The sequence below is a fragment of the Ursus maritimus genome, unplaced genomic scaffold, assembly GCF_017311325.1.
Source record: "Ursus maritimus isolate PB19 unplaced genomic scaffold, ASM1731132v1 scaffold_5, whole genome shotgun sequence".
Classification (NCBI taxonomy): domain Eukaryota; kingdom Metazoa; phylum Chordata; class Mammalia; order Carnivora; family Ursidae; genus Ursus; species Ursus maritimus.
Window position 1 is genome coordinate 54164890 of NW_024426663.1, and position 24958 is coordinate 54189847.

At 58.8% G+C, this 24958-nt stretch overlaps 1 protein-coding gene across 3 annotated transcripts in view; it reads right to left on the minus strand.

Moving 5' to 3' along the window:
• Positions 1 to 10864: 10864 nt before the first annotated feature.
• CXXC5 (CXXC finger protein 5) overlaps positions 10865 to 24958 on the minus strand; it is a 35102-nt gene continuing 21008 nt past the window's right edge. For all 3 annotated transcript variants that reach the window (XM_040622363.1, XM_040622360.1, XM_040622362.1), the window contains exons 2-3: positions 13471 to 14538; positions 10865 to 11900 (exon numbers count right to left, since the gene is read on the minus strand). In XM_040622363.1, coding sequence (XP_040478297.1) covers positions 11856 to 11900; positions 13471 to 14376 — 951 coding nt within the window. In that variant the 5' untranslated portion in view covers positions 14377 to 14538 and the 3' untranslated portion in view covers positions 10865 to 11855. The remainder of the gene's footprint in view (positions 11901 to 13470; positions 14539 to 24958) is intronic.

Sequence of the window (24958 nt, forward strand, 5' to 3'; positions counted from 1 at the left end):
GTGTTCCGTCTCTCGCTGACTGTCTCTCTGTCTCATAAATAAATTAAAAAATCTTTAAAAAAAAAAGGAAGGAAGGAAGAGAAAAGAAAGAAAAACATCTGTTCTATGAGTGGACAAAGAGACCCAGAAAGATATAATGTTCTGCCCAAGGTCACACCGTTAATTGAAGGCGAGGGCTGGCATTGCAAACGTAGACTGCGTGACTCAAAGCCTGCTCTGCACTGCAGGACTGGGGGCCCCTCTGAAAATCCATGCCCTGGTCTTGTAGACACCGGCCCCAAACTTTAAGACCTTGGATCTGTGGGGAAGTGTGCCTTGCGGTTCTCAAGATGTCAGTGGAGTTGGGTGACAGGGCGAGAGGGAAGGAGCAGGACTCAGTGACTCAGGTTTTTCAGGGACCCAGAGTTCCCTGAGAGCTGGGTTTGGTTTTCCAGGCCTCTCAGTGCTCAAAGGCTGTGACTTCCATGGTGGATTCCAGGCTCCAGGAAGGTCCTGGAAATAGCAGGGGCACCCATGTTTCTTTCCACCATTGGTGCACCGATGACACTGGGCCTCCTCTAAAGCGGAGGAGGTGAGCAGAAATTCTGGTTTCCAGGAGAGAAGAGAGAGTATGAAATCCAAAATGAAGTCTGAGCCCAGGGCTGGTGGAAAGAAGACACAGGCCCAAGGCAAATGGGTAGTGTGGATACTCACCTTGAACCCAGCTCTTGGGGGCACCGTGGACCCTCAGCCAGCCTTAGCCAGGACTGGGCCGAGAGGGGGCGTGGACACTCCCCCCAGCCTCGGTCAAGCGCAAGTGGGCGAGCACTCCGTACGGCACTCCGTGCCTCCGCCAGGCTTTGAGCAAAAGGACAACACAGACACTCACCTGAACTTCAGCCACACCCTGTGTGTGGGCCGTGTGGATCCTCAACTCCAGCCTCAGCCAGACCCTGGGCGGAGGGCAGTGTGAACTCCTCCTCAGTCCAGATCATGCTCACAGAACTGGGAACTCTTGCGAGATTTGAGGGAGCTAACCCCCACCCTACCGTGGGGACAGAGACCTATATTTCACCAGACGCCTGTGGGTCCCGAAAGCTCAGCTCGCCACTGCAGGACAAGAGAGGAGCACCGTGGAACACAGAGGCCCAATTAACACCCCTTGAGCCACCCCTACCTCTCCAGTCTCAGTGTGCTTGATGGAAAAGGGAGATTGTGACCCACTGCATACTTCAGGGAGCTGCCAGGACTATTATGGTCATTAAATGAGATGGGCCAGATCTCCTCCCCTCTTCCTGGTAGCTCCTTCATTACACAGAAGGGGAAACCAAGGCCTGGAGAGATCAAAAGACTACCCCAGGATCACACAGCAAATTGAGGTCAGAGGTGGAAGTGGAACCCAGGTCTGGGTCTCCCACAGCGGCGGGCCTGCAGTTAACTCCCTGGACTATTGCACTGCGGGTTAAGCTGCACCTTGGCACCTGGTCCAGGACACACGTGTGTGTGTGTGTGTGTGTGTGTGTGTGTGTGTTGCTGGTGGGGGGGGGTGCAGCGGACAGGGTGTCAGGGGAGCTGCCGCTGCCGCCTCCCTGGTATTTTTAGCCTCGAGAATGAGCTGAGCTCAGGGCTCTGAACAACCATCAGCAGTGAGGGAAATGGGAAGGTCCCCGCCACCCCTCCCTACCACCGCCAGCCTGGAGCCAGGTTTGGGTAGTGGGGCAGGGGTAGCCTGGAAAGGGGCAGAGACCCCAGGGAGTGGGAGCAGTCAGACCCTGAGACCCTGCACTCCCCCCATCTGGATTATTTTTCCAGTGCCCCCTTCCCATGGGGTACATCAGAACCCAGCCAACCTGACAGGGATAGGCACCCCCCTCTCACCCCCTGCTACCCTCAGCTTCCCCTGCTAGGAGCTCCAGGGCCAGCTTTCTCCTGCGCTGCCAGGTCAGAGCTGCAAGGTTCCCATGACAACGGATGACAGCAGCAGAGGCTGCTGGCCACAGGGTCAGGGGTGAGGGGGGTGTGGGTGGCAGAGCAGAAGAAGGGAGGGGGCCTAGCACAACAGTGGGGGAGGGGGCTGGAGCACAGGACCCCGAAATTACAGCTCCCTCCTGAGGCCTAACACCCAGGAAAGGCCTAGAACTTTGCCTGATTGATGCCGGAAGGGACTTCATTGCACTGATTGGGGAAGCCAGGCAAAGGAAAGGTTGGCTATGCATTTGGTCATGTGATCACGAAGCCAGCTAGAGGGTCTGGCTTGGATGGAAATCCTAGCCCCTTGCCTCCCAGCCCAGCACTCTGCTGCCTCCAGGGTCTTGGCGGTACGAGGCGGTGTCCAGATGTCCCTATATTCCTATCTCCATGGAGTGAATGGGTTCTACAGCCCTCCAACCAGCCTGGCTTGATTCCTCGTCCTCTGATGAGTGGTCAGGGCCCCCGACTGCCAGATCACTTCTTGTCAAGCCTAGCCCCCCATTTGCTAGCACAGGGTGTGTTTTAGTTTCCTTGGATGGGGACCTTACAGGGATCACAGCCCGCTGCTGACTCCGCACCCCAGGTGCAGGGGCTGGGGGTGGTCAGGCATTTGCCCCGCATACCCAGCTGGACTGAAGATTTCACTCCAGCCTTTAAGTCCCTTCAAAGGCTGCCCACGTTCCAGAACCATCATTGGCTTCCACTGTCCCCAAGACAAAACATACACATTCGTCCTGGAGTTTGGGGTTGACTCTGCAGTCCCTGGGGCTCCCTCCGGTATGGTCTCCTCACTGTTCCAGAAGCACCAGTCTCCACATCTCCTAGGTAAGCAGCATGGTCCTTCAAGGCTCAGCTCCATTCACAGTCCTCCAAGAAGCTTTCCTGGCTTTTCCCATCCACGCAGATCTCTTGCTCACCAACAGGTACAAGGCTCGAGAGTTCACGAGGCCCTTGCACACAGGACTTCTCATTCCACCCTCCTAGCATCTCTGGAAAAAGGATGTTACTTGCTGATGAGTAAACTGAGGCCCGGAGAAGAAGCTTCTTAGAGAAGGTCATACAGCCTGTGAGCATCAACCTGGGACCTGGCTGCAGGCCCTTTTTTCTCTTGGCGTCCCCTCTTGGCAGTTCCCAGCCTGTGGCCTCGCAGTTGGGATCCTCAAGCTCAGACCCAACAGCTTCTTCCTCCAGCTCCTGAGACACAGAGGGCCAACCCTTGTCCTCCACCTCCAACTCGTCCAGTTATTCAGCATCACTGAGCACCTAACAGGGGCCAACAACACAAGCCCTTCCCCTTGGAGCTCACCTTCTAGCTGGGAAGACCAACAAGTGAACACGACAGTTCACCCAGTATGGTCCCAGCAGGGCCGTGATGGGGGCACCCGGGGCAGTGGGTGCACAGAAGAGGCTTCTCCAGCCAGACGTGCAGAGTCAAGGCAGACTCCAACCACAGCTCTGCCTCCCTCAGGTCCCGCCTGCCTGGGGAACTGTACTCCCATGTCTAACCTCAGTCCCACTAGCTGCAGCCCCCAGAAGATGTGTCAGAGGGTGACTGGCTGAGAAAGGCCAATACCCAGGTCGCTGACCCCAGTGCTCTATCAACCGGCAACCTTACTCTGTATCCGCCCGGGATCGATCCCCTCTCTCCACCAACTCCACAGATCCTGGGGATGCGCAGAGGGGCTGGCTGGACGGCAGGCAGGCCTGTCAGGCTAGGGCTGGCAGAGCCACTGCTCTCCTCTGAGCCCCCCCGCCCCCAGCTCTGCTCTCGGAAGAGACGAACCAGCAGGAGGTAGGCAAGGGTCAAAGCCTCCCCCTCCCCAGGCTGCGGAGCCAAGCTGGGAACAGGAGAGAAAGAGGCCACAGGATTGCTGCTAGGTCCTTGGGGCTGCCGAAGGCCACCGGGAAGGTAAGAGAAGATGAGAAGGGGGCTCAGTCTCAGCAACCGAAATCCTCCCACCAGTTGGAGTGGGGGCTACAGGGGCAGCAGGAGGCAGGGTAGGCTCCTGACCCAGAGCCCAGTGCCCTTGCCAGGGGTGGGGGTCAGGGCACTGGTCGCCCTCGGGATGAAGCCAGCTGCAGGGCGATTCATCTCTTGAGGACAGTGTGTCAGCCCCCCCCGCCCCCGCACAGCCCCCCATGGTCAACCTCGCCTGCGCTGCCCTGGGACTTCATCTCAGCTCCGGGGACTTCTCAACCGCTGTCACGGCTGCATTAATTCTGAGGCCGAGGGAGGCAGGAAGGAGGGAACACAGATGGGGGGGGGGTGGATAGCCTCCTTGGGAAGGTTTCATGGTCAGCAGCTGGTGAGGAAGGGTCCCAAAGGATGGTGCCTGGGGCCTCCTTCAAGGCCCTGCCCTGGATGAAGAGTGGGGGGGGGGCATCCATATGATACCCCTTAGACCATCAGAACCCTTGCACCCCCAGCCTCTAGCCCTCGGCCACCAGCTGAGCCCCAAATGCAGTTTGCAGTTTTGACAGCAGATGTCTCTGCTATTATGATTTATCAAAATGCTTAAGGTAAATAAGGCACACATATTTATAGGGAAGGAAGCAGGCAGTAGAAGGCGGGAGGGATTGAATGGGGTCAGGGGACGTTGGGGCAGAGGACTCGGGGAGCCCTCACCTCTGTCCTCAGCTCTCCCCACTCAGACCCAAGGCTTGATCCCAGCCTGGCCCTGGGGAAGGCGGGCAGGGGCGACATCAAGCCTGCCCAGCCAGCCGCCTGCCCAGCCCGGGGCCTCAGGAGGTCGGGGAGTGGATGGGCCTGTCTTGCTGGGCCCCCGCCAGGCATGGGAGGCGGCCACCTGAGGGAAGCGCTGAGCCAGCCTCACACCTCAGCCACGTTTCCATGGCTTCACTGCGTCCTAGCTCCCGAGGGCTCTGTCGCCTTATCAACGGCGGGCACTGCCCTGGCCCTCACCCTCGCCGTCACTCCCCCCGGACCCCAGCGGCTGCCTATGGATCCTGCTGCAGCGGAGCCAAAATTCAGCCACAGGCGGTGCCCTGTCCTGGGCAGGCCTCAGAGCAGGGCGAGGGGCTGGGAGCGTGGTGGGAAGTCGCCACGGAGGCCGAGGCCCTCGTAGAGTCAAGCTGCACCCACTCTGGGCCCCCCAATACCCAAGTCCTGTCATTCCAGGGGAGGGGGCGGTGATCCTGGGCTACCCTCTCTTCCCCCACCCTCACTCCACACAGTGCTCTTTGTTTCCGAACGTTTCTGGGCTTAAGGACGTTTGGTTGAAGAACTTTACTGGGTTTTCTGATTTGAAAAGCAATATGGACTTATTGCAACAACAACAACAACAAAGAGTGAAAAAACAGAGTCAGAAAGTGCAGAAAAGTTGAAGGAAGTAATGCTTGACCCTAATCCCACATCTGGGCATGATCACAGGCAGCCTGGGGGGGGGGGGGGGTCCTTCCAGCCAAAGCCTGAAGCATAACCAGGTGTTTAAGGGCTAGATTCTGAAACCAGAGGAACCCAGCCGTGTGACCTCGTGTGTCTTTCCACTTCTACCTCTCTGAACCTCAACCTTCTCATTTGTACAATGGGGTAACTAACCAATGCCCTCCTCACGGGTTATTGCGAGGATTAGGAGAGCCAGTAAGTGCCATGGACCGACCCGAGGCCTGGCACATGGGGCCAGAAGCTCTATGCAGCCTGAGGCCGGAGACTTCATTCGCACCTCTAACCAAGGGTAGAGATCCAGAGTATGGAGGTTCCAGGGGGCTAGGGAAAGGGGGTTCTTTCTAGTAAATCTCCTCCTCCTGTGAACAGCACTCCAATTAGGGTTGAAAATGCACGAAAGGAAAAAAGGAAAAAAGGCCCAGAAAGAGGAGATAATGTGTTTACTCAGCCCACCAGAGGTTTTCTGGTGCCGATGCCGCCCCCATGAACTGCTAGCCACTGTCCTGAAGCCAGGCGATGCTGCCCAGAGTGATCAGTAGTGATGGGGGTGGTGCAGGGACACTAAGCTTGGCCTGCTGGGGTTGAAAAGGCCCCGGAGGAGGTAGCCCTTGACGAGCACGGCATCAGTCAGAAGGGAGAAGGCAGCAGGAAATGGACCTGCCTGACCCATCATCGGGCATCAGGACGCTCGGGTGGCTGGCCCCCAGAGCCCCCAGACCAAAACCCCCCGCCCCAGGCACTCTGCACCCAGGCCTGGAGCCCTGGAGGACCTCCGCTCTCCTCCCCTGGGCCCGCCCCATCTTCACGCCCTGCTGCCTGGAATCTGAGGCAGCCCTTGTTCTCTGGCAGGAGGGGAATTTAATGCCGCTGAGGGATGGCAGGTCGACAGGCGGAGAGAGATGAAAGTGTCCGCTCTGGCAGCCGGGTCGGGGCCTCGGGGGGACCCTCCTGCAGCCCTCCCATCCTCCCAGCCATTCTCTACTCTGTGTGGCAGTAAGAGCCCTCAAGGGGCCCTCAGAGAAGATGTGGACCTCTGGGGACGGGACTCCCTGCAGGCCTGTGTGACCTTGGGGGGCAGCTGGCCCTCTCTGTGCCCATTACTTGCCTGCAGGGTGCCTGGGCCAAGGTCTATATTATTAACATGCTGGTGGCTGCCTGTCCCTCTCTCACCTTGGCTGTTGTCAGCATTGCCTGTCAGCACAGGGCCACGGGTGGGCAGTGGGACGCCCGGGCAGGCTGCACAATGACCTCCATCCATCCATCCGTCTCTGGCACCTGGGATCTGCTGCTGCAATCAGGTCAGGCCTAAGCAGCTTTGACTGCAGCCATGCCAAGTGGCCATCACCACCTCCTCTGTGACTGCATAGGGCTAAGTCAAGCCTGGGACTAGAGGTTAAGGCCCCGGGTCGGAATCTGCCCCCTGGGCCAACAGCCCCAAGTCCCTGTTGGAGATGCTGTGGGTCTTGGCACCGTGAGGTGAACTTGGTGCTCTGGAAAGGACCCTGCCAAGTGCCCCGCCCCACCCCACAATCCCTGATCGTGTTGCCCTTCTTTCCTAGAAACAGAGAGGCAAAGGTGGTTGGCCAAGGTCATTCATCAAGGGTGCACGCAGATGGGTGTGTGTGCCACAACCACACACACACACACACACACACACACAGTGACCAAGAAGTGAAGAGGACCCACGTATTCAGACTCCCAGGTCCCCTTTCCCTTCCATGGAGGCACATGGTCCTCCCAAAGCAGCCTGGTGCAAGGGGTGGAGGCCAGAAGCCTGAGTTCTAATCAGACCCTCGCTACCGTCTCGCTCTGTGACTTGGGCACGTCACATACTCTCTGGGTTTCAGTTGTGCAGCTGTAAAATAGGTAGTATTAAGCCCTATCCTGATGATTTTCTGAGGCCAAAGAAGTAAACTTACTCGACAACTTGAAACCATTCCAGACCGAAGACAGCCTCCAACTAGCCTTGGACCGAAGGGAAGTATGCATGCGGAGTGCCTAGCCCCCGGCCCGCAAACACCTAGTCCACTACGAGAGCCGGGCGCTTCCTCCTCCCTGTACAACGGGAGCGCAGCAAGCTCCTAGCAGAGGGGCAAAGGCCCAGCCGGAGTGCCGAGTCAGGCGCAGGGCATGAGACGGGGCCCCAGCGCGGGTGGGGGCATAAGGGCACCAAGGGACTGGGTCAGGCCAAGCCCCGCTGCTTTGGAGGGGAGGGGGTGCCTGGCAGGCGCTGGGCCGGCAGGGGTGGGGAGAGGCCTTTGGCGGCCACAGAGAACAAAGAGGCTGGGGTTGCCAGGATATTTTGTGGCGCTGAAGCTGGTGGTAGGGCCGGGAGAGGGGCCGTGGCAGCCGTGGGAACTGCGCCTGCTGCCCCCACGCCAGCTCCGCCACCCAGAATGGGCCTCAGGGCCAGGCTGCGGGTACGAGGGGCTGCCAGGGACACTGCTCTGTCCTTAGAGTTGCATGCTGTCAGGGCAGAGCCCCAGGAAATGCTGGACACCAAGTCACACGTGGCACACGGAGTCAGCATCCCTGAGAGGATCGCAGGTGCACGTTGACACACGATGTCACGAGCACACACCCAGGGTTATGCAAGCGGTGTCACAGGGTCACAGCTTGGTCACAAGCCAGCGTCATACCCTCCCATGGAGTCCTGGTGTCAGTCTCAGGGCCACACCCATGATGGTTACACAGACACAATGTCACAAACCACAGAGAATCACCCAGTGTCTGTCACAGGCTCGTGCATGCCTCCCAACACCAGTGTCGCAGATCCAATGTCACACACACAGCGTTGGCCAGTGTCACACACATCACACTGGGTCTGCTAGAGGATTGCACAATGTCACAGGATTACATGTGCCATGTCACCAAGTATCCCAATGTGTGGCTACTGACATCGTACACTAACCCACAGCCGGACGAGGTCCCACAGAGCCTACCACACACTGTCACAGACCTGTTTTCATGTCACACACAGCCACGCTGTTGCACAAGGCCTCACACGGTTGTCAGGGCCTTGAAATCTGTCTGTCTGTCTGTCTGTCTCTCTCTCTCTCACACACACACACACACACACACACACACACACACACAGCTGCATGGAGGCTGGGTTTGTCTCCAGCCCTGCGTGTACCCCCAGCCACCCCTGCCATCCAGGTGGGGGAAAGGAGAGCATGGGCTGAAGGCTCTCAGGTCACCAGGAGGTCAGGCTCCCAAGGGGAGCAAGGGGAGCAGAGGGCACCCCTAGGGAGGGGAATTGGGCATACAGCTCCCCAGGGAGCCTGCCTCTAAGTACTTCTCCGTCAGCAGGAGAGCAGCAGGGGTGAGCCGGCAACAGAAGACGCAGAGGTGCTACAGGGAGAGACGCGAGGAGGCGGGAGAGACGCACAGGGACATGGAAGGATGGCAAGACACAGAGACACAGAGGAGTGTCAGAGACCGACAGAGACTATCGAGAGAGATTCAGAGACCGTGAGTCAGAAATGGCTGGAGGTGGACGTGCCGGAGCTGGGCCTGGCCAGGGCTGGAGCCCGCTGGGGACGCGGCAGCAGCTAGCCCACCGGAGGGGAAGTCGGGAGGGGAAGGTGAGGCGGCCAGGGCTTTAGGTTGGACCCACGGCCTGGGCAGAAGGCGGGGGACACCTCGGTGAGATGTAGGCGAACAGCTTTAGAACAGCAACACTAGCCGCCATTTGACCGCGTGCGTATGCCGAGCCAGGCCCTTCCCTACAGTGATGTCATTTCATCCTCCGGCAACTTCGTGGAGGAGAGACGATTATTGTCCCCGTTTCCCAGATGAGGTAACTGAGGTCTCATCACGTGTTCGGCCCACAGCTATTCCCACCCCTGCCTGGACTTCTCCAGACAGAGGGGCTGGCCTCCCATGTCCACAAGCAGAGCACAGAGGCCAAACTGGAAGAGGTCAGGGGCTTCAAGCTTAGGGCTCTGTGCTGAGGGTAGGCCCAGGAGCCATGGCTGGGCTGTGGGTTGGCACGCTAAAAAGGTACAGGCTGGCTGAGTCACAGCAACCCCCTCCGGGCTGGCACTGGAGCCGTCCACCCCACACCTGTAGGCATGCCAATGAGGGCTGGCCGAGGCCATCTGCGGCCTGTGTACTGCCAGCAGCAGGGCGGGGGCAGGCGGGGGCCTCCTGCCTGGGTGCCCCCTGCTGGCCAGGCTGCCCACCCTGCAGCCCCCGAGGACGACCCTCCCTGACCACTCAAGGATCTGGAGGTGCTGCAGCTCGCCTTGTGCAGGGGATGAGGGTGCCCCTGGCTGCAACACCTCCCCCTATTCCCCGCTGGACGCCCCCCCTTCGGTAGAGCCGCCTGGAGAGATCACAGGCAGCCACATGAAAGGGAATTTTTCCCAGGCAGAGCTGGAGTTGAAAGCTGCCTCCCACCACCCCCGCCTGCCCCCGCTGTGCCAGGCCAGGCTGCTGAGCTCCTGGTGCTCTAAGGGAGCTTGTGACACTGGGAAGGGGTTGGGGGGTCAGAGCCCCCACCCAATATGGGCTGCTTTTTCTCCTCCCAGCAACAATGGAAGAAGCAGCCCACCTCCCCCAGCTCACTGCCCACTCACCTTCATAAGTTGCCCCTTCCCTCATCTCAAAAAGCCCTCACCCACCTGAGGTGAGGCCCCCGACATTGTCAGGAAGTCCTTCTTCCAGTCTAGCCTCCATCTCAGCCAGGCTCCAAGCAGCTGGGTGGGAAGAATGTCTGCCCGTCAAGTGGATGATAGGTCTCATCCTGCAGGCCGGCCTCTGTGATGTGCAGGGGTGGGGGCCATGCAGCTGTCACCCCTTCCTGTTCAGGCTGCCTTGGCCTAGACCATGTGGCTATGTGGTGATTTCCCCAGACATCTGGCCTGTGAGGTCGCAGACAACCTTGCGCCAACAAACTTTCTGGGGCTGGGGAAAATCGCTCAAGAACCGAAGCCAAGGATACCCCCCAGCTTCAGTCTGGCCGCCCTCGGGCCCGAAGAGGGGTATGGGGGCGCGTAGGGGTGTTTCTGTGTGCATTCTGGGCCCAGCCAGGTCCCCACAAATCTGGGTTAAAACTGCTCCCTGGGGATCACCTCAGTGGTCGGGGGAGCACTAGATCCCTGCAAGAAAGAAAGAAACCGACAGGCAGCTTGGGCCCCATCTCCGGTCCTGCTGGCTGCTCTGCACTGGCCAGGCCCTGATGATTTAGGTAAATACAGAAGGTGGCCCCAGGTGAGTGAAGGTCCCTGGAGGTCCAGGTTCTGAGGTAGGGGGTACAATCAGGCAGGCGAGAATGTTCTAGAACCAGCCATTTCCAGATTAACAGCACTTCCACCACCCCAGCCAGGCTGGCTGTTTCTGCTTGACCCCCTTCAGGATCTGCCGGGCCTGACTCAAGACAGCCCCACTCTCAACGGCCCCGGGGCCATCCTTCTTCCTTCCCAAGGTGGCTCCACGTCACCCCTGCCCAGCAACAGCCCCCAAGCCAGCCCCCCAAACCGGAGAGCAAGAAGCCAGCGGTGCTTCGTGACACAAACATGCATTCGTTTTATTCACAAAACAGCCTGGTTTCCTAAAACGATACAAACAGCATGTTCATCAGCAGGAAGCTGGCCGTGGGCAAGGGGGCCCAGGCCGCAGGGGGCCCCCGGGCACCCACACCCACCGGCAGGGGGCCACGCAAAGAAGCCCTTTCTTCTGTGGCCATCAGCGAGGCCAGAAAAAAGGACTTATTTTCTCTAAGGGAAGTAGCCAGGATCGGAAATATCGAGACACGGGCTCCCCAGATCTCCATGGATAAAGGAACAGAACTTTCATTTTCGCAAAATCATCATTATCGGGGTGGGGGATCCCATTCTGGGGACCACGAGTGCAGCACGGGCGGCCTGGGCCCAGGGGTGGGTGGGCTGCTCCCTCCCCCTCTGTGAGCTCCTGGCCGCAGCTCTGCACGCGCAGACGGACACAGAGGGGCTTCGACGCGGCACCATCAACATTCTCTTTATAAACGCGAGTGGATTCTCCAGGCAAACTATGCACTATTTCATGGTCGGAAAGAATCAAAGGAAGTTTAAATGAGGGTGGAGTTAAACTGTGCTAAATTACAGTAGTGCTTATTAGTAACTAGATTTCAAAAGGTTACAGAAAATTTACATTCTCTACACAAAAACTGCATCTCCTGCACAGACAACATCGACATCGACACAGGAAGGAAACTGATTGTCCATTCTTTGCCCAGGAAGTCTTGGTACTTTATAGATTCGTCTCTACCTCTTTTTTTGTTGTTGTTCTTCCGAAAAAGCAGTTAAAATTTTTTTTTTTTCTTTTTATACTAGGGACGTGGAGATGTTAAAACGACAACAAAAAATATATATATAAAAACAGGAATGAAATCTGTGAGAGAATATTTTTGGTTCTAAAGACGGGTGCATCCGTTTGTCTTCGCCCGAATCCCTTGCCGGAGACCACACGAGCAGTGACATTGCACGGAGAGGGCAGCTTTGGGTTCCCGCCGCCGTCACTGAAACCACCGGAAGGCGGCTCCCGTCGGAAGCATCACCTTCTGGCGGGGGCGGGAGACAAAAACAAGGAGAGAGTTCAGTCAGGGTCCGGCGGGGCCTGGTGCAAAGACGCTCCCCCGTGGATGGCCTCGTGGCGGAGGGACGGGCCTGGAGTAAAGGCAGCCACCCCGCGGAGTTCCTGCCATCCTGACCGGGCCAGAGAAGAAGCCTTGACCCGCGGGGCCGCTGGAGGGCCCGGAGCACCCTGAGGCCCCCTGAGCCACTGTGTCCAGGAACCCTCCTTCCAAACAGGAAGACCCGTTCCCCTGGTCCAAAGGCCACGAGCGGCACGTGGCTGTGGCGCGTCTGGGGGCCGTGTGCATGTTTCTCTTGAATGAGCGGGGAGGAGCGTGCGCACTGGATGCCTGCATGGACGTGCGCCTCGAGCTACGCTACGGCGTGTAGTGTGTGGGGGGCCGGGGTGGGGAGGAAGGGTCCTGGCTGTGTTAAGAGGCTACATCTATGTGGATTGGGCAGGGAGGGGGGGGTGTGTGTGTCTCTCCGTGAGATGAGAGTAGGTGCCTTTGTGTGCATACAGGTGTGTTCTCTGGGCAGGAGAGCAGATATGTGAGGTTTGGGGCTTGGGGGTGGGGAGTAGCCACGGCTGGGATGTCGTTATTGTTTTCCAACCATTCTGAACATTTGCGTCCAGCCCACTCATAGAGGGGCGGGGCCGGGGCCGGGACAGCAGGCTGAAAAGATGCTTTTGTACCCAGGCCTGGCACCACAGCTAGGCTGCCACGGCTGGGGGCACAGGGACAAGCTCTGCCATGAGGGTGGAGAGAAAGCAGTATGGGAACCCTTCCGCCTGCTCGAAGCCCCTTCCTGTTCAGGCTGCCTTGGCCTAGACCATGTGGCTATGTGGTGATTTCCCCAGAAAGCCAATCATCCCAAAGTGGACAGGCCTGGCCTACACACCAAGATCAGAGCCACCCCTTCACCCTAGGCCCACAGGACCCCTGGCCGTTTACCTATGCAGCCAGACTGCCCTTGGGGTCCCAAGAAACCCTGTATCTGTCAACGAGATGTCTAGACGCAGGGTTCTTCCGGGCCTCAGGGCAGGGCAGTGAGCACCGGGGCGGCCTTAGGGGAAAGGCCGGACTCTGAAGGGACGAGTGAAGGGCTTACCCCTTAAAGCCACATGGTCCACAGGACAGAACCCCTCAAGTGGGACAAGGGAGAGCCCCAGAATCTTAGGGCATGGACTGGAAGCTTTAGGATACGTCTGAAAGTCAGAAACTTGGGACCTATATGGAAACCTCCACAGCTGGCCCAAAACTCCAGGAAGGGATCCAGAATCCCTAGGCCTGGCTGGAAATACTAGGCCCCCGCCTGGAACTTGATGCTTGCCTCGCAAACTACAACCTAATGAGATCTCAGGATGTGGCTCTGACTTTCTGGGCAGTGAACTGGTGTCTGGGAGCCTGCTCCAGATCCCCAGGGCCCAGGGATCGGCTGAGCAGCCCCCAGACACTCGCCCAGGTAGGAGAAGCAGGGCTGGGGGGGTGGGGGTGGGTTTGGACTGCCAGACAGACACAAGAGCCCACACACCTCCCTCTAAGGCGTCGTTACCTCCAGAGCAGCGGAAGGCTTCTTTTTGAGTTCCTCACATTTTCTGAATTTGCAAATCTGATGGCCAGTCTTTCGGTTCCTACAACTGCTGCACTGCTCGCAGTTGATGCGCCGCCGGCAGGGCGCGCACATGCCGCAACGTTTCCGCTTCTTCTTGCCCGAGCTGATGGCCGAGGCCAGCTCTCCCTGCATGGGGTACTCGGCCAGGCCGGCCATGTGCAGCGCGCTCTCGGCCAGGAACACGCCCGCCGGGGTCATGATGAAGAGGCCCGGGTTGATGGGGAAGGCGCCCAGGTAGGGGAAGTCGGACTGGCCGTTGAGGGCCTCGGCGCCCGCCACGGCCTCCATGTCAGGCAGGCCGGCGCCCGCCTCGCTCATGAGCGGGAGGTGCTCCTGCACCACGCGCTTCAGCATCTCCGTGGACTGCGCGAACTGCTGCAGCGTCAGCTGTCCCTCGGCTGCCAGCTCCGTGGCCCGTTCCGCCTTGCTCAGCAGGCTGGCCACAGCACCACTTTTGTGCTTTGAGGTAGGGTTGCTTTTGTCCACGGCCATGGCCGCCGCCAGGTCGTGCCCGTTGGCCAACAGGGAGGCAGCGGCTGCGGCGGCCGCAGCCTTCTCAGCAGCCTCGCTGCCCATCATGCTGCCGCCGCCGCTGCCGCCGCTGCCCCCGAAGGAAGAGTAGTGGGAGAGAGGGCGGGAGCGGCGCAGGCTCTTGTTGAGGGGTTCGCTGATGATGCCGCTCTTGTTCCGACGCTCGGGGGGCGGCGCGTCATCCGCCACCGAGGCTGGCGCGGCAGTGGCCACCGCCGCGCTCTTGTCGGCCACTCCTGCTTTGGGGCCGCTGCCGCTGCCGTTGCTGCTGCTACTGCCACCGCTGTCCTGGGGGCTACTGCCAAGGCTCGACATGGTGGGGCCGCGGCCCGGAGCCCACTGCTGGGGGCGGGGGCTGCCAACTGCGGGGGGTCCACAGACGAGCACCGGCCCGGCTGCCCACGACAGAGATGCCTGGTGGGCCCTGCTGCTCAGGGCAGGCACATGGTCAGGTGTCCACGTGGAAGGGTCTTCACTCTGTGGGGACAAGAGGGGACAGGGTCAGGGCGGCGGTCAACGTCTCCACCTCTCCTTCCCTCACATCCCACCACGACCAGCAGCGGTATCACCACTGTAACAACGGCAAGCCCTGGTGGGCATTTATTAAGTGCTGGGCCCCACGTGGTGAGGTAGTTTTTATGTGTACTATTTTTTTTAAAGATTTTATTTTAGAGAAAGAGAGGAGACAGAAAGACAGAGAGTGAGCACGAGCAGGGAGAGGAGCAGAGGGAGAGGGACAAGCAGGCTCTGCGCTGAGCACGGAGCCTGATGCAGGACTCGATCCCACAACCCTGAGATCACGACCTGAGCCGAAATCAAGGGTTGAACGGTTAACTGACTAAGCCACCCAGATGCCCCTATTTGTACTATTTCAGTTAAGACTCACAAGCACCCTTTGAAGTAGTGGCTAATAATACTCTATTTTATAGACGAGGAGCACAAGGTTTAGAAGAATTGACCATGGATATACAGTTAACCGGTGTCACGGTGGAGGCTCAGCTCGGGTCTGCACAGCCCAGATCTCCGGCCGGTTCTTCCTGGGCTGGGGGGGTAGGAAAGAACCGGGGATGTTTATTAACCTTGGAGGGTTAGAGAGTCACCGTCTGCTTCCTAATCTTCCTTCCCTGACCCATCTACAAAAGGATTTGGAACAGCCTCTGCAAAGCCTGAAGGTACAGACCAGAAGTCTGGGAAGTTGAGGTGCCTGGGTGGTTCAGTGGGGGCGTCCGACTCTTGATTTCAGCTCAGGTCAGGATCATGGGAATCCATGCTCAGCAGGGAGTGGGCTTGAGCTTCTCTCCCTCTGCCCCTCCCCCTGCTTGTGCTCCTATGTGGGCTCTCTTTTTAAAATACATAAATAAATCTTAAAAAAAAATAAAAAAGAAAGAAGTAGTAGTTTGGGAAGCTGCTCCCAGGCTCTCATTTGGCAATTCCTAATACATACGGATTACCTCAAGGCTCTGACAAGTCCTGCAGGGAAAGGAAACTGACTTTAAGAGGTTGCCAAATGGAGCACAGAATCCTTATTTCAAGGAGCATGTATCCTCCTGCTAGAGGGCAGTCAGCACTGTGTCAGAGGATAAGCCTTCTCCTGTAAGAGTGTGGGGGGGACACGCTGTGCACATATCGACACACACTTCCTCCTCGCTCTCAAACCAGTCGTCATTACCTCAGACCCCACTCTTGTCTCTACTCAGGCCTCCCTGCTGTGCTCCAGCCTGGCTCCCAGATGGGTCTGGGAGGAGGTCCCAGTGAGAGCCCAGGGCTGGGGTAGGCTGTGGGCAGGAGGGGCCTCTGGCTAGTGCAGGCTGGGACTGGGACTGAGAGTGGGTGTGACCCTCCAGGGAACAGAGCCTGTTCTTTAGCCACATCCACATTTCTGAGGTGCCCCTTCCTAGGACAGAGCCTGCTCTGCTCAAGCCCCAGGATTAAGGCTTATGAGCGGCCAGGCTCCTTGGCCAGGAGCTCTGGAAGGAACTGTCCAGAAGGAGTGGAGTGGCAGTTTCCTCATCAGCCCTGGCTCTCAAGTGTCCCTGCCCTGCCTGCCTGCCTGCCTGCTGGGGCCCAGCAACCCTTGGGAGCGGGGTGGGAGGGGAGGGCCCAGCCTAAGCAGCTGGCGGCTCAAGGGGGAGGCGCACATCTGGCCAGGCCTGTCCCGCCCTAGGCTTGGGGGCGGCACACATACATCTTTGTCCCCAGGCAACCCCACCACCCCTCAGTCACTGGACTCTGCCGGGCCTGGTCCTGGGAGGTCATCTAGTCCAACTTCCTGCACTTCCACATGGGGAAACTGAGGCCCCGAGCCAGCAGGGCCCCCTGCTCCGGGACTGCTGAAGAGTGGCCACAAGCAGGAGCGAGTATAGGAGAGAAAAGCTCTGTCTCCTGAGTGAGGCAAAAATGGCAGGCATCAGCAGACAGCCAGACGCTCCCTGCCTCTCCCCAGAGGGCAACGAACCATGTACACTCCTTCCGAGTGAAGGCAGATAGACGGGTGGTGAGGAAGAGCCAGGCAAGCGGGCACGTTCTACCAGGACAAACCCAGGAGGGCCCGGCAGGGTGTCCAGGATGGGCTGGGGGTACCACAGAGGTCAGAGTTGTACTAAGAGGAAGAGGATAGCGTACAATAGCCGTGCTCTGTCCCACCTGCTGAGGCCTAAGGCCAGGGTGGCTCTTCAGGCCCTCCCTCAGAAATCAACACCCCTCTAGGCAGCAGTGACCCTGGCTAGGCGTCGGAGACTAGGGCCAGCGACCATCACCTCATGTGAGCTCAGCTACCCTGCCCTGGAGCACACGGTGCCAGCAGGCCCAGACATGGTGAGGGGAGAGGACAGGAGAAGACAGGAACCCTTGGGTTGGAGAGGTGGGGGAGAGGTGGGGAGGGGAGCAGTCTGCGCCCTAGCCCCCCTGTGTGTCCCCGCCTCTGCGGCCTGCTGGCTGGTGGCAGAAATCGATAGCTGCATTAACGCTGCTCTTGCTCTCCTCCCTCCCTTCCCTCCTCCCAGCTCCAGGATCTGGCTCTGTGTGCAGGGCGGGCAGGTCAATTAGAAGTCAGCTCCCTCCAACACGGGCCTGCGTTCAGGGCTGGTGCTCTGGCTGAGTCTCTCTGCTTTTGTCTCCATCCTGAGCCTCGTGGTAGGGACCAAACCTCATGTTCTGTTCACCTCTGGCCCCTTCTTTGAATCTCTCTGATCGGTTCATTTTGTTTTGTCCTTCCTCAGGGACTTCCCTCTCCCAGCCCCCCAGGTCCTGGGACCCGCTGAGCTATGGAGCAGAGGACGTGATATGTCATCAAACAGGTGCTGCAGGCAGAACGCTGGTTTGTCAGCTACGGAAACTGAAGGTGGGGAGGACACAAGGGGGACTGGCACCCAGGTAACTCTGTCCTCAAACCTCAGGGTGGGCAGATTCCAGCATCTAGTTAGTCCCCAAGGCCTGGTCTCTAAGCTTGTTCCAAATCTGCCCCTATACCTGGCTCATCTTCTCCTTTAGACCCTGGGAAAAGCTGATGCCCTGGTCCCAGTGGACCACTGACCACAGGGCTTGTTTGCCCTACTCATGGTAGGCGAGGACATAAGACCTTCTCCCAGGCCCGAGCCCTCTACTGCAAGGCACACAGCCACCCCCTCCCAGGCCAGGAAGGGCCTGGCAGTGCCCAGGCAGCAGGGGAGGAGCTGGGGCTGCGTTGAAGCGGAGCGGGAATGAGCGGGAGGGAAAGCTGGCGGGCAGGCGGGCGGCGGCGGGCGCATCCATCATCGGCCCTGCCAGGAACGCATCCAGCCCCCAAAAAGAAATACTGCGCCTGAGGAGGGACAACAAAGGGCTCCGTTTCATCAGCAATGCGGAGCCAGCGCCCCGCCGCCCCGCCAGCCGCGGTCAGCCCACAAAGGACCCCTTTGTCCATGCAGGAGCCGGGCCGGCCGGGAGCTGGGACCAGGGGCTGACGGGCGGGGACAGAGCCCAGAGGGAGGGGGGTGAGGGGGGAACCAGTCCTGGAGAGCTGGGGGCAGAGGGGGACATGGGGGCAGAAGAACGGAGACAGGTGGTGCAGATAGGGGATCATGAGACAGAGAACTCGAGGGGCGGGTCAGAGAAAGAGGACTTGGAGAGGACAGGGCAAAGGGTCAAGGTTAGAACAGAGCCTCATGGGAAGCAGAAAACGGAGGGACTGGGCTCAGAGAGATCCAAGGCTTGTAGCCCAGCTTGGAGACTTGAGGGTCTGACAGACATGGAAACAGCGCTGAGGAGAATCCTAGACTCAGGGACCTGGGGGCCAAGAGAAAGCAGCTGGACATGCCCACGGCTCTGAGAGGGAGGCAGGGGGCGGGGGGACCCCAGCCCACTCCGGCCCATGGCTTGGGAAGCAGAGATTGATAGGGAGGAGCCTGAGGGTCAATGGGTTCTTGGCCTCAGGGCCTGGCCATGCGACCCAACCTCCTATGGGCTCTAGCTCACTGGCTAAGCTGGGCAGACAGGAAGTCAAAGCTGGGGCCACTCTCCTGACACTGGGACCATCCCCCCTGCCACTACTCCCAGGTTCTAGCCAGCCCCAGAAGACACAGACTCACCCCTCTCCAACCAGCTCCCAGCACCCAGTGATGCTCAGGGTCCCTTAACTAACCAACCCTATCAGTTAGCATTTATTAAGCATCGACTGTATCCCAGGCCCTGTGCTCCTATGCTTTACATGGAAACCAGGGAAATAGAAGCTATTAAGCAGTTTCAGAGATGAGGAAACTGAGGCTCAAAGAGGTTCAAACTGTCAGGCCAAGGTCAAATGACTGGTGCCCGGTAGGGTTAGAATTTGAACCCAGAGCCCAAGTGCCAGTTACCCTCCTGGGTGACCACCTTTGCTCTACCCATGCAACTGACAAAGTAGCCCAGGGCAAGGTGACCCAGCTGTCCCAAGGCTGCCCCCCACCGGGGTTGTTACCGTGCCTGTCACCTTTATGCGGTGGGGGGGCGAGTTGTCACAGACCCCAGGGGTGTCTTCACCTGGGGGGCTTGGAGATGCCCAGGCAGGAACCTGGAATGCTAGGCCAGTGACATCATAATGCCAGCCAACAATGAGGTCACCAAAGGTGACAGTAATGCCCTCACTCCACCCTGAGCCCCAGGGGAGCCAGGATTCACCCCCAGACAGAGCCTGAGCCCTTCAGGCCAGACAGCAGTGGGGGAGGGGGCCCTGGGGGGAGAGATGGTGCTGTCTGCACACAGGTGGCCCACAGTGAGATGTTCTAGATGTTCAGTTGCACACACACCCCCCTCCTGTTTAGCCAACAGCAGCCCCACGGCCTGCGGTACTGCCCTGGAGGAGCACACGGGGGCTGGGCCAATGGTCACAGGAACCACTATGAACCGAGCGCGGGAAAGCCACCGAGTGGAGCACTGGGGGCCTTTCTGGAGGAAGGAACTGCTAGCCTGTGAGCTCAAGATGAGGAGAGGTTACCAGAGGGGACGCGAGCCTACAACAGTTCTTAAGAAAAGGGGAACAGGGGTGCCTGGCCGGCTCAGTCGGCAGAGCATGCGGGGGAGCATACGACTCTTGATCTCGGGGTGGCGAGTTTGAGCCCCACGTTGAGGGTAGAGTTTACTTAAAAAAAAACAATGGGGAAGAGGGTGTGAGGTATGGTCGTGAGGCTGGCAGGGTCCCAACTGGGCAGGGCACGGAGGCCAAGGATAGGATTTTTTTTAAACAGCTTTACTGAGGCATGGTTTACACACTATAAAATTTACCCATTTCTAAGTGTACAATTCAATGATTTTTAATAAGTTTACAGAGTTGTGCCACGCCGCCACCACTGCCAAGGGCAGAGTCTGAGCAAGGCGCCATCCCTCTCTGGCTCATTGGCTGGCTAGAACAAACTTCTAGTTGTCCTTCCTGCTGAGGGAAGGCTTCCTGGAGGAGGGTACATTCCGGCAGGGCCTTCAGGACCCCGAGCCACTGGCCCAGCAGGGCACACCATTCCGCCATCATCTGGGCAGACCAGCACTGCCAACTTGCACACTCCAGCTCTTCACACCCTTCCCCACACTTCCCTGTGCACTCCTGACATCCCTGTTACACCCTCTTCACACCCTTCCACCCACGCTGGTGGCTGGTCTTCTTGGCCTCCAAAGGAGGTGAGATGGACAGACAGACGGATGGTGGGCAAGCCAGTGGTGGTGAAGAGAACAGACCACAGGCTCTGGTGGCTGAACTGAGCCGAGGCTGAGCAAGCGGGGCGGGGGGGTGGGGGTGGGGAGCAGGGGGAGCAGGGGGAGCAGGGGGGGCGTCGTCTCTGATTTCAATGATTCAGCCTAGGGAGTTTCCATAAGGAAAAAAAAGCTCCACTCAGGCCCAAGGCAATGCACACGGAGACACTGGTCCTGGAGGCTGGGAGAAAGGCAGTCCTGGCCCGAGAGCACAGGGCACATATCCAGCTACAGATGAACACACAAGAGCACACGCTGACCACTGCTGACACCCAGCAGATGGCCTGGGGCAGGGCATGCCCTCAGCACCACTAGAACCTCCCTAAGACAGAACAGGGGGCTAGAGTCCTACTTCCCTGACCCTCTTAGACCCCTCCACCTAAGGCAGCACCACCCCGTTGCCTGCAGAATGAAACATACTGAAGAAAACCCCAGGAGTCCATGGGGCTCTATTCTCCCTTACAGAGCTCCCAAAAAACAGTTGGAGGAGGGGGTCAGCCCATTTCATGGAAAGGAACACTGAGGCCCCAGACAGGAGGTAATGCCCTGACCTGGGGCTCTAGGGAGGGAGTGATCTGGGACACTTCTGATAGAGACAAAGGCTTCCTCCCCGGGTACCTCCTTCAGGCCAGGTTCCCTCCCTGCAAGAATCAAACGATCAGGAGAGCCCTTTCCTCGGCGTGACCTTGGCATACGGCCCCTGAGTCTGTTTCTCTATCTGTACCATGGAACCCCGAGGATAAGAGTTACTATGTTAAGGAACGAGGACTTCCTGTGTGCCAGACACTATATGCCTTGTCTCTGAATCTTCCTACACACCTTCTGAAGGAAGATGATTATTGGCCCATTTAGAGCAAGCAATCTGATAAGCAGCTGTGACGCAGGGAAAACGGATGCCCTCTCTATTGGGGACCCTCTGGATCTAGACCAACGTTTCCCAAAGTGATGTCTGCGCTGACATCAACCTGGGGTCAGAGCCACACACATCTTAAGACCTCCCTCCCGGTGGACCGTGGCGGAAGGCTAGGTCAGAGATAACTGGGCCAAGGAATTAGAGGAGGGGGGATCTGTCCTTTTAGGGCTTGCGTGTGAGGAGCAAGGGTGTTAACAGGACTACTTAGGGGACCAGAATCCTAACATCTAGGTTTGTGGCTCTCTCCTGTCTCTTCCTGTTGATTTGACCGCACCTTTGCCCCACAATGAGCCTCAGTTTCCCATCCGTAAAAAGGAGAATGGTTCTTACTGCTCACCCCAAACTATAAGAGTCATGATGCCTGAGGGGTCCATGAGGAAAAAAGTAGAGACACAGGAAAAAAGACTCCAGATAGTGACCCCCTCCCACCCTCCAAATCCCAGAGGACCTGAATCTGCCCAAGAAGTGACCTGCAGACAGGGACACTGAAGTCTGGAGAGGACGTTTTGAACAGGCCCTAGGGTTGAGACCCTGTGAGGCTTACTGGGGAGACGAGCACGTAGCTTCTTCCCAATGCGATCATGTCCCCAGAGGACACGATAACAGCAGACCCTCATAACCCATACTCACTCTACCAGTACTATGCTGAGCACCTTACACACATTTTCTCTTTGAATTTCTTCTGTAACTCTTTAACTAGTATTGTCACCCATTTACAGATGAGGCCACTGAGACTCAGGGAAGTCAAGTCACCTGTGTAAGGTCACAAGGTCAATAAGCAGCAACGCCAGAATTTGAAACCGGGTCTGTGTGACTCCAAGGCCTGGCTCTCCAACGCTGGCCAAGGGCTCGGAGGGACATGGAAGGAGGGTTTATGGCGGGAGGATGAGGTCCAGTTCAGCCCGCCCTAGGGGTTCTCGGGAGGTCGGGTGGGGTGGCTCTCAGGCTCTGGGCAAAACACGTGAAGGCACTGTCGCAGAAGTGTGCAGCTGTACCCTAAGGCCCAGGAAAAGACAGGGGAAGGGGCTGCGGGTGGGCCGGACGGGCCAGGCTGGGCCAGAGCTCCGGGCATTCCGGCGGCCTCCGCAGGAAGCAGAATGGGACGGAAACCGGCTCCTGCCTCCTCCCCCAGAATCCTGTGGGCAGCCCAGCCGGGCCGCACAGAGGCCCTCTTTGTGCCTGCCCCAACCCGCCACCCGCGGCTGGCCCAGGGTTTTGAGTTTCCTGGGGGGGTGGGGGCCCTGTCACTGCTAAACCTCCAGCTACCTCCCCCTCTCAAGGGTGGTCACAGCAGTCCACAGCTGGTGGAGGAAGTGAGTGGATGGCCAGGGTTAGCCCAGAGACCCTGGGGGACCCGGAGTCTGCCCACGTCTCATACCCCCAACACTTACACACCCTAATTGGGGGCTGGTGGTGGGCAGGGACCCAGAGAGAACCTGAGAAGCCATCCCCCTGAGCCTGCCTCTCTGCCCGAAGCCGCGAGCCCACCGTGACGTACCTGGAACCCCCCATCTCACTCCATCTGGGTGTTACTGGGCCCAGGTGGGCGCTCATGAAGAGGCTGGCCGCCACGGTAGGTCAGTCCATCTCTCAACCACCATTTCCCACTCTCCAGGGGCTCGCTGGACACACAGAGCACATCGAGGGGGAGGCCTCAGGCTCCCTTCAGCCTGTCAGGGACAAAAGCCTCTTGGGTGGTATAAACGTGCTCAAGGAACACCGGGCCCCCGGGAGTGAGCTCTGGCTGGAGCGCGTATTACGAGCAGCAGTACAAACCAGCAGATCCATGTGTGTCCACCCAGAAGGTGCGTCAGATACCGTACACGCTGCACGCATGAGTGTGTGCGTGTGCGTGCATGTCTGGGGTGGGGGCTGTGGGTGTGCCCAGGTGTATATGCACAGACTCAGATGGCACCCAGTGGGTTTGAACACTGATGTATACACAGGGCTTATATGCCAGTGTAGGTGAAGGTCTTTGTGTGGCCGCCTTGTATGTACAAGTGTAGCGTGTGCTATCTACGTCCCCGGATGTAAGCATATGCCTGAGTGTGCATGTGTGTATAGTACAGTGGTTTACATGATGGCTGGATGTTTCTGGGTTCTTCTGCTCCGTGAGCGTCAACACATTGTTGCCATGTGTATACCAGTGTGAGTCTGTGTGTGTGTGTGTGCGCGCGTGTGCGCACGCACATGCGTGTGCGCACGCACATGCGTGTGCACACTGTGGGTTGTATCAGGGCTTCTGAGGCATGAGTGTGGGGCCCAACTGGGATGGGGATGGTGCAGACCGGAACTGATGCCAGGTGCTGGGGCCCCTATGGAAACAGGAAGCTGCCCACAGGTGTGCTTGGCTGTGGTGGGGGCTGGGCTCCACCCACGTTCAGTTTGTCCCCCTGAGAAACCAGCCCAGGGTTCCATTAGCCGAAAGCCTGTCCCAGCCACGAGGGAGGCACCTTCCTTGCCTGTCTGCTGTTCAAGACCGAACAGCTCTGACCAGCGTCTACCCGCCCGCCTGGCCTGAGCACGGAAAAAACTGGAAAACAAAAGCCCCCAGACCGCAGGCCCTCCCTGCAGAGGCGTGGGGGAGGCATGCAAGAGGCAGGAGGCTGAGGAGGAAGGAGGGAGGTGTCGCCGCAGCCCCGGAACACAAAAATAATGAGGCGAGAGGGGCCATGGGGCCGAGCCGGCTGGTTCCGGAGTCGCTATCTGACCTTGACAGATGCCACAGCTGGGCGCCTGGAGAGGAGCCGCCGCCACGGTGCTGCAGAACACCCCCACCCCCTGCCCCCTCCCCCAGGCCAGGTCGATGGATGTCCAGGCAGGCCCCAGCCACAGGCAGCCACCCCACCAGGTGGGAGAAGGGAGGCCTCAGAGTGTGTCCCAGCTGGGGGGATGGGGTGGGAGGATATGGAGGCAAGGGAGTGGGGGCAGGGCCCTGCAGGGCACGGGAGGCAGCAATGTGGTCTCCGAGGGCACCCTGGCCCTCAGGTGTGGCTGTGGATGTGAGAAGCACAGAGCGTGCTACTGTGCTTGTCTAGCTGTGAGGCTGAGCGTGTGTGGGGCAGGGAAGCAGAGTGTGACTGTGTGTGTGACAAAGATCACACTTGTGTGTGTCCTTGGGGTCACACAAGGCTGGAGAGTCAGGCTAATGTCCCTGAAATGGGTGTGGCCACACCACTCAGGGGTGGACACCGATCACTCCCCTGCCCCCTTCCAGAGCCAGAGCCGTCCTGGAGGGTGCGAGCCATCCCGGGGCCAAAGCAGGGAAGGAGGACAAAGAGAACCACAGGCCCCACCACCACCAAGTTCTGTCACATGCAGATGGAACAGGGCGGCCCCTGCGGCCCTTCCCAGCCTACTCTCTCTCCCACTGAGGTGGTGGTCCCCGGCTGATGGACACCGGGCTGGGCACCATGGCTCTGGGGACACCCATGAGGGGCTGGGTGTGAGCTGCAGGAGGGGATGCTAGGCTGGAGGCGGATTAACAATTCCGAGCACTGGCTGCATAATTAAAAAATCATTACAGGCGGGCGGGCAGAGCCGAGTGTGAGCTCACGCTCAGAGCAGGCGGGGACACTGCCATGGCGCTCCCCCTCCCACTGCCTCCCCGAGGAAAAATCCCACCTGCTAATATAATTATGGAAAAACACAAGCACAGAAATTTGGTTTCAGCAAACAACGTGCCTGAGTGCCCAGGGCCTGCCTGGCCCTCAGCAGAGTGAGCAGGTTGGCCACTCATGCCCAGAGCTCATGGCAGTGAGGCAGGCCCTGCTGGGTCCGTCCTCCAGACCC